The sequence below is a fragment of the Siniperca chuatsi genome, linkage group LG17 (assembly GCF_020085105.1).
Source record: "Siniperca chuatsi isolate FFG_IHB_CAS linkage group LG17, ASM2008510v1, whole genome shotgun sequence".
NCBI classification, from domain to species: Eukaryota; Metazoa; Chordata; class Actinopteri; order Centrarchiformes; family Sinipercidae; genus Siniperca; species Siniperca chuatsi.
In genome coordinates, this window is record NC_058058.1 from 27,561,601 (window position 1) to 27,574,289 (window position 12,689).

Below are 12,689 nucleotides of genomic sequence, written 5' to 3' on the forward strand. Positions count from 1 at the left end.
TTAATATGTAAACACTACGTCATTATATAATATATGTACTCGTAGAACAATTGTGTCATTTCATATTACTCTGATATAATATATTTTTTCTTTTATCTCAGCATGAGGATGTTGTTTGTTGTCGGACTGCTAGAAGGGACAACAGGAAATAGTCGCTGTCCGTCTGGAAATCTCTTCCCCACAACACTTCTTCTTCTTCTGATGTTTTATGGCGGTTGGCAAACAGCGCCACAACACTACTGCTGTCAAGCTGAACCGAAAAAGAAACAAAGCATCCTACCTTCATTTAGAAATAAAACAATTTATGGAAACAATGTTCACCAATAATGAGATATTAATGTCCTAAATGCTGAATAATTTCATATATAATATTATGACATAACAATGGTTTGGCGTGATTTATGTATTTATTTGTTGTTTGTGAGACATCATGATTCAGAAAGCTGATAATCGTTTTAACGTGAAAACATTAAACTTCCGTTTTTGGTCTAGCTAACTCATTTTGCAACTTGACTTTGTGTTAGCCACATCTCACCAAAGTGGTCAACACCTCTTAATCTTCAGGTGAACAACCTTCAATTGTAATACTGTTTGTGATTTAACGAACCAAGGTCAGTCATTGTAGCTATCATAACGCTATATTACAGACACTGTCTATCACTTGACGGCCTACTCCGGTTCTTTTATATCTTAAAGCTAGCTAACGGTAGCGTTAGCAAAGCAGCTCCAGGTATGGCGGAGGTTCCCGGGACATCAAGTGAGACGATAACGGAGACTGTTCAGACTAACACACCGCCGCCGCCCCAGCAGGTAAATGATGTAGGGCTTGTCATGAAGACGTTTTGACTGTTTCAGCAGAATACGAACCCGTTCAGTTGTTTTCAGCACCAATGTGGCCGTGCTACTTGTAGACAGCGTTCATGTTATCTGCCTGAAATTATAACACGGCTTTCAGCCTCCCTTATGAAGCTTCGTTAAGCTCCTAAAATGGCAGTGCTCGTTAGGATGTTAGCTAAGTACGCTACTATTGACATTACAGCATCTGTATATTTTGGTATGTGCAAAATATGACGTTATGCATTAACAGTAACGTTAACTCCTCTGATTGGGACGCCAGGTTACGGTTCCCTGGAGCAGGTTCAGGCATGGATCTGGACCTAGGCACACACTAGGTATTGAACTCAGGTCTTCCTGTTGGTACCGGTATGAAAACCAGACTACCACGTAAAGCAGCAATAAGAACATCAATAGCACATAACATATGCGCCTGGATCACAGGCTAGAGTGGGCTGGGAACACAGTGTACAGTTCAAGAAGGGCCAGCGCCCCGGCTCTACTTCCTGCGGAGGCTCTGAGGCTTCAACGTCTGCAACAAGATGCTGTGTGCGCTATCTTTTATGCTGCCGTGTGCTGTAGCGTGAGTGCAAGAGAAGCTAACAAGCTAGTTTGGAAGGCCTGGTCAGTGATTGGAGGAGAAGTTGAGCTGGACTCTCTGAAGGCGATGACGGAGAAGAGGATGCTGTACAAGTTGGTTAGCATCCTGAACAACGTCTCCCACCCCGTCACGACATGCAGATTGAGAAGAGAAGCTCTTCAGCTGAAGACTCTCAGTGGACTGGGAGGCTGCTGAGGTTTTACTGGACTTGCTAACTGAACTTACAGTTACCTTTTCGTAACTTCTGGCACAGTGCAATACATCTTTGTAACATAATTCTATTCATTTTGCACACCTTACTGCAATTTGCACACTTATGCATGCACATGCTTAAAAGGGCATACTTTATTTCTTTGATGTTAGTGCTTGTGTTTGACAACACATGTTTTGTATCTATATATCTATCTATATTCAGACCTGCAATATGCACTTCATTGAGGGCACTGAAAAAACAGTAATTACAGTATAAACAATCATGTATACAATACATGTTAGTGTATATAGTAAAAAAATATGTGGACACCCCGTCCACGTGCTTCTCGTCTGGGTCTGTTTTTTCTGGTTTGGTCTTTGCACCTTAGTTCCAATAATGTGAAATTAAATTTTAGACAGTTCTGTTCTTCCAACTTTGTGCCAACAGTTGTTTGGCCCTTTCCTGTTTGAACATGACTGCCCCCTTGCACAGGTCCATAAAGAAATCTTTTTCTCGGTTTGGTGTGGAAGAACTTGATTGGCCTGCACAAATCCCCGACCTCAACCCCATCCAACAGCTTTGGGATGAACTCTGGCCGACTGTATGGCAGGCCTTATTGCCCAACATCAGTGTTGGACGTCACCAATACTTTTGCGGCTGAATGGGAGCAAATCCCTGTAGCCAGGTTCCAAAATCGGATGGAAAGTCTGAAACCAGAGGAGTGGAGGCTGCTATCGCTGCACATTAATGCCAATGGTGTTGGAATCACATGTTCAAATATTACATGTGGCTGGAATGTTCAGGTGTTTGTAAACTTTGTTCATGTGTCTACATACTTTGGGCCATGTGGTATATTATTTGCCACAAATCTTTTCAAACCCACTGATATCCACTTAATGGAGCAGTGATTGACAAGATGATCAAGATATTGCTGCACATGTTCAAGATGATAAATTAGCTTGTACAGTAGGTTACCAAACTATTTGCTTAACACTAGAACCGCCAACGGGTAAAATTTACCCGCTGCTGTTATTTCGATTGTATGTAACTTTGTTTCAATATTCAAGTCCCCCAGTCTTTGTGTTATGTAGCACCCCCTATTGTTAAAAATATCAGGCAAAGCTGTTATACTAAAATTATCAAATGTAGCCTATAAACATTTATGAAATAGAGTTAGTCTAAAGTAGTCTTTCCCTCTGACACAGGTGTGTTTTGCCCCCCCCCCCTTCAGGTGGTGTGCGGCTTTTGACCTGCGGAGAGTAGTTTTCGACCGCAGTGTAGGCCTATTGTTTAGCAAAAGTAGTAATTATAGATTTTTTCGTTGGGTAAAAATCTATTTAGAATTTTGGAATTGATTAGAATTGTTTCTTTTCAATAAATATTTTTGTATGCGGAATTGTTTGGATGCACACCCGTGCATGTATTCTACATCATTATTATTATTATTATTATTATTATTATTATTATTATCATCACCAGGTCATCATGTGGGCCTATAATATTACTGCAATAGTTAATTATTTTTTCAAAATTGTATGCTGCAATTAAATTCAGACTATAACAGCGCAGAGTGGATGGTATCAAAAGAGCCACCGTGCATGGACGTGCCCTTCACAGAAGAGCGCAGGAGCAAATGACCTGTATGGTGAAGACAGAATGCAAACACAATAAAACATTCTGTAAGTGCCTGAAGTGCTGGGATGCAAAGCCAAGGTGCTAAATGTCTGTGCAAAGTGTGTTTGAGCAATGTGTAGCACAGATAATCACAAAATCAATGCATTCTAATAGCAGGTAAATTTTACACGTTGGCAGCTTTAGGTATACAGGACTCCTGGTGGATCTAGTGTTAAAGGGAACAGTGGTCCTGAATGTTCCCTGTTGTTGATCGCTTACTACAGATATTGCTTCCAAATAATTTACCATTTACAACCTAATTCTAGGTTTTACAATGTTAGGATCACTGGCACTCCACCATTTAAATTCATTAATTTGTGGGATTTGAACTGAGCTCTATTAGGAGACTGCATGCTCTTCTGTTCTGTAAACAAAGGAGAGCCATTGAACTCAGTCTTCCAGTATCCTAGGAGGTGTGAACTCCTCCTATGGGCCTAGGTTTCAGCTCCCATTGGTCTGACCTGTGAACCGGGATGTCACCAGGTCAATAAAGGGGGTCCGCGGCCATTGTTCTTTCTCTTTCTCTTGGAATCCTTCACTGCAGCAGACAGCTGTGGCTGTCTCCCTCTCAGCATGTGGCTTGCTAACAGCAGACACACAGCAGAACTGAAAACTCTCTCTTACAGAAGCAATACAAGGACCTATGTAAGATTTCTGCAACAGTCGTTAGCACCAATGGCAACTACACCGCCGATGGTTCCTCCATCTGTACAGCAAGGACTTTCCTTCGATCGGAACCAACATCCTTCTCTGCCTGGCTCATTCCAACGGAACCGCCAGAAAATAACAGCCGCATGTTCAAAGCAACCTTTCTTCCTTTACGGACTGGTAACATAACCACTGAACCTATAACTGGGCATTACATAGGTTCACATAGCTTAACAGTGTACTTGGCTAAGCACAGGACTGTGTAACGTTTGTGAAGGTATATGTATTGATTGGGTTCATTGAGTGTTATTGTTGTAATGCGTTTTCACTGTTAGGTTATTTGGTAGCCACATGCTAAGTGATGTTCACACAGACACAGGGTCTTGCATGCAACTAACTATCCTCTTTCTAACCTGGCACCGTTTATCCTACACAGTTCACACGTACACTTCAATTTGACCTTTAACAGAGCCACACTCTTTAACATACATGGCTGTTGCCATTTTGAATTTCCTTTCTTTGTCTAGCCATGCGGCCGCTGCTCAGCCCAGCCACCATTTTGAGTTAGATTTCTTTTGTTTGACGCTATCTTGGATCCAAGCAGCCATTTTAGAAACACACACACAAACACTTGTTTTGTTTTTTTGCTTTGTTTATCTTTTAATAAATGCTTGTGTATAATTGTGCCGGTTTCTTTAATGTTGCAAAAGAGTGAGTAATTTGCCAACCTCTTCTATGTTGAACTCCATATCCTTCAACCTACTAGCTATTGGTGGTAATTTCGGTTATAGTTATTCATTTAATTATCAATCAGCGTTTCAAATTGATAGTTTGGTGTATTTTATGAGACTCAATCAATTGATTGGCCTTGTCATTTCTCTTCTTTAAGAAGGGGGGCGCCTCCGAGGACTTTATTCATTAACGTTATTTATAATTATCTTTGATAATTCTGATTTTTTTGCACCTACACAGTTTGGTGCCCCTTTAACCATTCTAAATCCCAACAACAATTTAAGTTATACCTTTGCATCATCATTTGCATTTGCCCTGGACCCATCTTCATGAACTGCAAGCCAGAGCCTTGAGCGTTTTGTAGTACTTGATATGCATTGCTTTTAGGAAAGCAGGTAATGGGAACATTTGCATACCCACACAGACATGGAGAAAACATAAAAACTCGACATAGAAAGTCCTAGAGACAGTTCTTATTGGGTTTGGATTCAGGACCTTGCTGTGTGATGACACAGTTAACCACTATGCCTAGTTTACATTTGATGCACAGTATCTCACAGCAGACCTCTCACATGTTACAGGAGGGACGAAGCCTGACAATCAAGCTGAGGAAGAGGAAGACTGAGAAGAAGGTGGAGTGGTCCAGTGACACTGTCGACAATGAGCACCTGGGAAGAAGGTCTTCAAAGTGTGAGTTCATCTTCCTTATCAGAACACACTGAAATGCAGTTAATGCAGTGGTTACTTTTCTTTTCTGCTTTTAAATGCTGTTTAAAATATTGTCATTTTATAGGTTGTCAAACATTTTTATCCACACTTCTAAAGGTCCCTATACATAGTGTGATGTTTGGGCTGTCAGACAAAAGTTTACAGTCTTACATCGTCAGTCCTAAACAGTGGTCCTATATCTCACTGTGTGACTGCTGCCACAACCCACATCTGCAAATCAACCAATCAGAATATGACAAGAAACGATATAGAATACACTGACCTTTTATTTATTTATTAATTATTTATTTTTTTGCTTTCCTTTTTTTTTCTGCTTACATTGCAGCATGACACATTCTGGAATCAGCATGCTACTGTTGGTTGAATGTAGTATCAGAATCAGAAATACTTTATTGATCCCCGAGGGGAAACTCTTTCAATCAAATCAATCCAGTGATGGTTGTCTGTACATCCATGGTTAGAGTGCTAATGCAGCATGAGTTTTTATGGTCAAGATTATCCAAAATGTAAATAAATATGGGCTAAAAATCATATGGGCTAAAAATCAGGGCGCAAATGTAGCCCACAGGACTGACTCCATGACATTGGCAACATTATACTTGCGGTTTGGATCACCCAAAGCATGATGGGAACTGAAGTTCAAAAATTTTTAAATCTCAAATAGAAATAAGCGAAACAGAACCACAGCATTCTTTTTTTTTTTTTTTTTTTTTTTTTTTTACAATACTAACGTTCAGAATGTCCCAACAGCATGGTTCATATATCCCTGGAACGCCGATACTGCTCTAACCATTAATATGCACATATTTATTGTGTGCAACCCTGTGGACAAACAACTCAAATCATTTCAAACTGCGTAAAATCATAAAAACTGCCCTACGTACAGTGCATCCGGACAGTATTCACAGCGCTTCACTTTTTCCACATTTTGTTGTTATGTTACAGCCTTATTCCAAAATGGATTAAATTCATTATTTTCCTCAAAATTCTACAAACAATACCCCATAATGACAACGTGAAAGAAGTTTGTTTGAAATCTTTGCAAATGTATTAAAAACACAAACATCACATGTACATCAGTATTCACAGCCTTTGCCATGACACTCAAACTGAGCTCAGGTGCGTCCTGTTTCCACTGATCATACTTGAGATGATTGGAGTCCACCTGTGGTAAATTCAGTTGATTGGACATGATTTGGAAAGGCACACACCTGTCTATATAAGGTCCCACAGTTAACAGTGCATGTCAGAGCACAAACCAAGCCAGGAAGTCCAAGGAACTGTCTGTAGACCTCTGAGACAGGACTGTATCGAGGCACAGATCTGGGGAAGGGTACAGAAACATTTCTGCAGCATTGAAGGTCCCAGTGAGCACAGCTCCATCATGCGTAAATGGAAGAAGTTTGAAACCACCAGGACTCTTCCTAGAGCCGGCCGGCCAAACTGAGCGATCGGGGGAGAAGGGCCTCAGTCAGGGAGGGAACCAAGAACCCGATGGTCACTCTGACAGAGCTCCAGCGTTTCTCTGTGGAGAGAGGAGAACCTTCCAGAAGAACAACCATCTCTGCAGCACTCCACCAATCAAGCCTGTATGGTAGAGTGACCAGACGGAAGACACTCCTCAGTAAAAGGCACATGACAGCCTGCCTGGAGTTTGCCAAAAGGCACCTGAAGGACTCTCAGACCATGAGAAACAAAATTCTCTGGTCTGATGAAACAATGATTGAACTCTTTGGCCTGAATGGCAAGCGTCATGTCTGGAGGAAACCAGGCACCGTTCATCACCTGGCCAATATCATCCCTACAGTGGCAGCATCATGCTGTGGGGATGTTTTTCAGCTGCAGGAAGTGGGAGACTGGTCAGGATCGAGGGAAAGATGAATGTAGCAATGTGCAGAGACATCCTTGATGAAAACCTGCTCTAGAGCGCTCTGGACCTCAGACTGGGGCGAAGGTTCATCTTCCAACAGGACAATGACCCTAAGCACACAGCCAATATAAAAAAGGAGTGGCTACGGGACAACTCTGTGAATGTCCCTGAGTGGCCCAGCCAGAGCAAAGGCTGTGAATACTTATGTACATGTGATTTTTTTCATTTTTTTTCTTTCCGTCTTTATTTTTAATACATTTGCAAAGATTTCAAACAAACTTCTTTCACGTTGTCATTATGGGGTATTGTTTGTAGAATTTTGAGGAAAATAATGAATTTAATCCATTTTGGAATAAGGCTGTAACATAAAATGTGGAAAAAGTGAAGCGCTGTGAATACTTTCAGTATGTACTTGTATAGCGCTTTTCTAGTCTTCTGACCACTCAAAGCGCTTTACACTACATATCACATTCATACACTGATGGCAGGTGCCAACTGCTCATCAGAGCCCTTGGGAGCAATTTGGGGTTCAGTGTCTTGCCCAAGGACACTTCGGTATGTGGGCTGGGGGAAGCCGGGATCGAACTGCCGATCTTTCGATTAGTCGACGACCCGCTCTACCACTAAGCCGCAGCCGCCCGTCATATAACAATATATGACATGCATAAAGTAGTTAAGACATGTAGTGACAATGCCATAAGCCTGTACATTAAAGGAGTGAAAACAAAAAAAGCAAAAAAAAAAATGGGGGTTTAATCACATAAAATTATTTTCTCAGAATTCTGACTTTTTCCCCAGAATTGAATTATCAGACTTCAAATAATTAATTTCTCATATGGCCTTAATCTTCTTCCATGCTTGCATACACAGACTTGACGCACATTAAAATGTAAATAACCTCCTTGATACACAACTCTGCCTCTTCATCCTCCTGCTGCACAACCTGATTTATCAAATCACACAGCAGCTAGAAAGCTATTTTTACCACACTTTCCATTTTTAGTTACTGTTTCTGACCAGAAATGTTTGAACAAGGTGTCATGTTGTATTTTTGATTTTCAAACTGAGAATTGGGAGTTTACAATGAGTCAGTGAAGGCATCAGCTGTAGATGTAGATCACCTGGGTCTGTCCTAATCCTGTATGTTGTGTTCCAGGCTGCTGTATTTATGAAAAGCCCCGACAGTTCGGAGAGTCGTCCTCTGAAAGCGAGGGAGACGATGATGATGAAGGGTGCGGCAGTGCTCACTGTATCCTGGGCCACGGCAGGAGAGGCCATGAACAGAGAGGGGGAGGGGGGACCACAGTGCCCCCGAACTCTGGAGTGTCACACACCCACTAATTAGCCCTGCAGGCTGATTGTGGGGTCTGAGTCGTTTCTCACTACGACAATGACGGATTACAAAACTGCACTCTTTCTTTTTTTTTTTAGTTTAGTTCCACCACTGAGGTCCAGGCAGACCTGATGCTGCGTTCCAGTCATGAGTCAGAAGCTCCCAGCTACTGGAGCAGGATTACAGCCTCTGCCCTGCTGCTCTGAAAAACAAAGAGCAACATGGATTATTGAATTAGCCTAATTGAAAATCCTGCTCTCCTTTCAACAGCTAAAAGCATGCTCAGTATTGTGCCAACTGACATATGTAACATGGAATGATAACTACAAGTTCACATTTTTTCAAATTTCAAGTTAAAATTTCTTTTAAACTCTTTATCACAAAGGAGACATGTGATGATAACAAAATAATAGAAATGGCCATACCAGTCTTTTTGCATGTTTTAGCACTTTTACTACAAATCACACACACTATGCATTACGTCACTGCTAAGCATTTTCCAAAGCATTTCATAGGATGGTAGAATTGGTAGATGCTTTCCTATTTTCCAGGCACCCATGGGTTTCCATTCATTTCACTGTGCTATGAAAATAAGGTTTGTAATCCATCACAGTGAATATCATGTTTGCTTTTATTTTTGTCAGAGTTGTTGTCCAAAAGCCCAAAGATTTTCACTTTACAAATATTTGCCAATATATAAATATATTGGCAAATTTTGCTGATTAAACGACTCATACCATTATCAAATAATTTTCTGTCAGTCATCAGCCTGCACTTACACCTGTATTACTGCCCAATGGTAACTAAACTTTTTACAACAATAAAAAACTATGGGTTACATAAGCCAAGCAAGTATCAAGCCTCCACAAGCATGATTTTTATACCACCTGGCAGAGTGCAGTATGCTTTGGAAAATGGTCAGCAGCAGTGATGTAAAGTGTCTGATTTGTCCTGAATTAGCTAATACATAAAAGCACTAGTTATGATGTCACCACAATCAGACCTTTGCCCAGACTCCATGCTTGTAAATCCAGCTGGAAATGCAGTCACGTTGCACTTTCCCCAGCAGCATATTGGACTTTCTGACTGTGAGGCATCTCTGGAACGCAGCATACAGTATGTATGTGGAGCTTTGAAGAGATTGTCGTAGAGAGGCCATAAAATGTTCTCTGGCTATGTCTTTTCCTTTTGACCAAGCAGCAGAGTTAATTGTATATAATACAGCACATTGTTTTTTATTTATTTGCTGGTCTTAATTCTAAATTTGCTAATAATTGACATGCAGTCGACCGCAGTCTGTGTAGTAGCATTGCAATTACAAACCAGTATGTGAGAATTAGAATAGAGTGCATTGAAAAACTGGAGACCAACAAAGATCTCACTTTTATATTTAGTTGAGTGAGCATTGCTGTTTCTCATTTGTAGTTCAGTTTGAAAGTTAATGCCAACCTTTGTGACGATTGCTGATAGAACACACACAAGACTGTAATTACATTATAACTACACACGTTTTAAGCATCAGTATGCTCTGGTAGGCCTAAATAATCAGATTAGAGAACCCAGCCCTGGGCGCTGTTCTTCATATGTGGATAACTTAATTAACTTGATTTAATTGTTGATGATTTAACACAAACCTTGATTTCTTCAAAACCTGTTTTAAAGTTTATCTGGAGCTGTTGTCATAGCAACAAGACCTTAAGCCCAAACCTGCAAAAGTGCAGCTTACTCACAGTTTGCTGGATCATGACTAAAACCTTTTGAGGGAAAAAACATCATTGTGTAATTCAAAACTTTGACAATAGAGAGTAAATAAGAGTAAACTACCTATATATGGGATCAATTTCTACAAACAAATCGGATGTCTTACTGCAGGTTTTTCAGTTCTTCCAAACAAACCTTCATTTTATGTGGAGCTGATGTGCGATCGACAAACCCTTAAGGTTAAAAAAAGTTTAAACACATTCACAGTTAAATGGATCATGTGCTAGCCTTTTCAAGGTTAACCTCATACATGAATGATTTTTCAAATCCAAATGATGGCTCATTTTGGGCCCGTAATTTCCTAATAATCTTCAGAAGGTTTTCTGGGAAGAACAACATCAGTTGGTACACTTCCAATTAATTGATTCCAATTATTTGCTTGTGTAACACTGAGAGTCTTTAGGCAGAGCACAGCAGGTCAATTGAACATGCAAAAGCAGGTAATATATGCAATACAGTATACTATTCAACATCCAAACGTCTCTGAAATAACCCTTTACTGAATGTTGTTAGAACTGTTTAGAAGAAAACATATACATTATTGTTGGTGTAATAATCACAGTTTAATACACAATGTTAATATCAATAAACATGTACATATGCATGCTAAAAATACAATAAGATAAAATCATTACATTAAAAAATAACTTCAGATTTGGTTGTTATTACTATGAGCAAAAGGGATCAATTCTGCTTAAAGCTTCTGTTAGTAAAACAATGGAATCACAAAACTTAAGCAGTCAGTTATATTAAATTAGAGACTATCTTAAAAATGATCAATCAGTCAGATTACTGAACACCGTTAACAAATCGGTCATACAAAATCATTTCTTGTTTTAGAGTGCCTTTAGTTCCTATTATTTATTATTATTTTTGGCAGTCTGAGGTTAAAGTGTAATTTCATAGTTATATCTGCAGACACATTATTAGCTCATATATAAAAAAATTTAAACTCAAATATTGATATCAGTATTGGCCTCAAAAATCCAGTATTCTTACTATAGTTAGAATATGTTGTAGAATATGTGTGAAAGCTCAAATATGCGCAGCCATTCTGTAGCCACACCATCATGCCAGCCAGTAATACTTGTGCTGACTCCTACTTCTTTTCTCTAATGTTGCTTTTATTTCAAAATAATAGTTTGCTGTTATGAGATAACTTTATGTAAGATTCAAAAATCTATCCTCCGCCTATTTTGGAAGAACTGAATTAGCTGGATAAGAATTGGCTAGATTACATTATCTGGCTAACATCATGTAAACCTAGATTAGTTGAACTACATATGAAGAATGGGGGCCGGGGTAGTGAGCTATTTCTGTGGCTTCAAACAAAACATTAGACAAAACGGTCTTCTTGTTCTGTCAAAATCAGTCACCTAAAGTCAAAGGCTGCCAGTTTAGCTTTTGACGTTAAACCTTTGATTGTTTTTGCAGAGCTGTAATTGTCAGTTTGCTGTAATGATTGATTACAGATCAATCTGTATTTGTCTTTTAATTTTGTGACAGCAGTGGATTTGATGAAACCTCATTAACAGAAGCGTGCTGGTATTTTCAACTTCTAAATCCTCTGCTGGTTTTCATTTGCTTGATTGATTTTTAGATAAATCCAATGTATCCACTGGACAATGTTAGAAATTATGACATTTTTGCATCAGAAGAAAGTGTTGATTCTTTGCATAGGATGGTAATGAGTGAAGTCAGAATGGGTGATGGTTGAGTTGCAACACCAGTGTGGATGAAGAAGAGAAGTTCATTTCTGTTAATGTACTTATTTGATTAACTCTTTAGATGAAGCCCCCATAGGTTCCCATTACATTCAGCTGCACGTTGGTTGTTTAAAAAAAATAAAAAATTACAGTTTGACTCTATGAACTCTATTTAAAGACGATGGGTTGTGCTTTTCCTGCTGTGCTCTGCAGAGTGACTGACATGTTTTATTTATGTGAGGTAAAAAGAGACTGGATCACAGCCGATGTGGCGAACAGGGAAGGAGAGGTGAAGGTGCATGACTGCTGGCCCAGGCTTTGTTCTCATGTCTGTTATGACCACAACTCACCTGATACAGGCCCCATCATCATCCTCTACAGTTTCAGACCATGTTTGTTATGTGACAGCAGTGTGGATATTACACTCAGTTCATTTATGCCACTACTTTATATATCTATACACATTGACATTGTTACATATGTACATTGTTCTTGTACTGGCAATGCACCTTTCTGTATATACTATTAAACATAATGAGAGCAGATATAATCTGAATTAAAGTTTTGAACTGTGATAAAACTGGTTTACAGATGTGTGTTATATATTA

General features: G+C 39.6%; 2 protein-coding genes across 6 annotated transcripts in view; one reads left to right on the forward strand and one right to left on the reverse strand.

Annotated features, from left to right (window-relative positions):
* The window catches only part of vars2 (valyl-tRNA synthetase 2, mitochondrial), a 92,088-nt gene extending 89,141 nt beyond the window's left edge, over positions 1 to 2,947 (reverse strand). Inside the window, 1 exon segment of the mRNA XM_044172331.1 lies at positions 868 to 2,947. The gene's annotated coding sequence lies outside the window, so the exon portion shown is untranslated.
* Positions 449 to 12,661, forward strand: ppp1r11 (protein phosphatase 1, regulatory (inhibitor) subunit 11). Of its 5 annotated transcripts, none has more exons than XM_044172340.1 (4): positions 449 to 564; positions 697 to 810; positions 5,264 to 5,372; positions 8,438 to 12,661. In XM_044172340.1, exons 2-4 carry the CDS (start codon positions 733 to 735, stop codon positions 8,620 to 8,622), a joined length of 372 nt encoding a protein of 123 aa, XP_044028275.1. In that variant the 5' UTR covers positions 449 to 564; positions 697 to 732; the 3' UTR covers positions 8,623 to 12,661. The 5 variants fall into 5 exon arrangements, with proteins under 5 accessions (XP_044028275.1, XP_044028274.1, XP_044028273.1 ...); XM_044172339.1 differs by having other exon boundaries at positions 478 to 611; XM_044172338.1 differs by having other exon boundaries at positions 496 to 810.
* The last annotated feature ends 28 nt before the right edge of the window (positions 12,662 to 12,689 follow it).

Coding starts and splice junctions, on each gene's coding strand:
- ppp1r11 (XM_044172337.1), top strand. CDS start 3,876: ATGTGGCTTGCTAACAGCAGACACACAGCAGAACTGAAAACTCTCTCT. Junction 4,131..5,263: donor CTTTCTTCCTTTACGGACTG/GTAACATAACCA, acceptor CACATGTTACAG/GAGGGACGAAGCCTGACAAT. Junction 5,373..8,437: donor GGGAAGAAGGTCTTCAAAGT/GTGAGTTCATCT, acceptor GTTGTGTTCCAG/GCTGCTGTATTTATGAAAAG.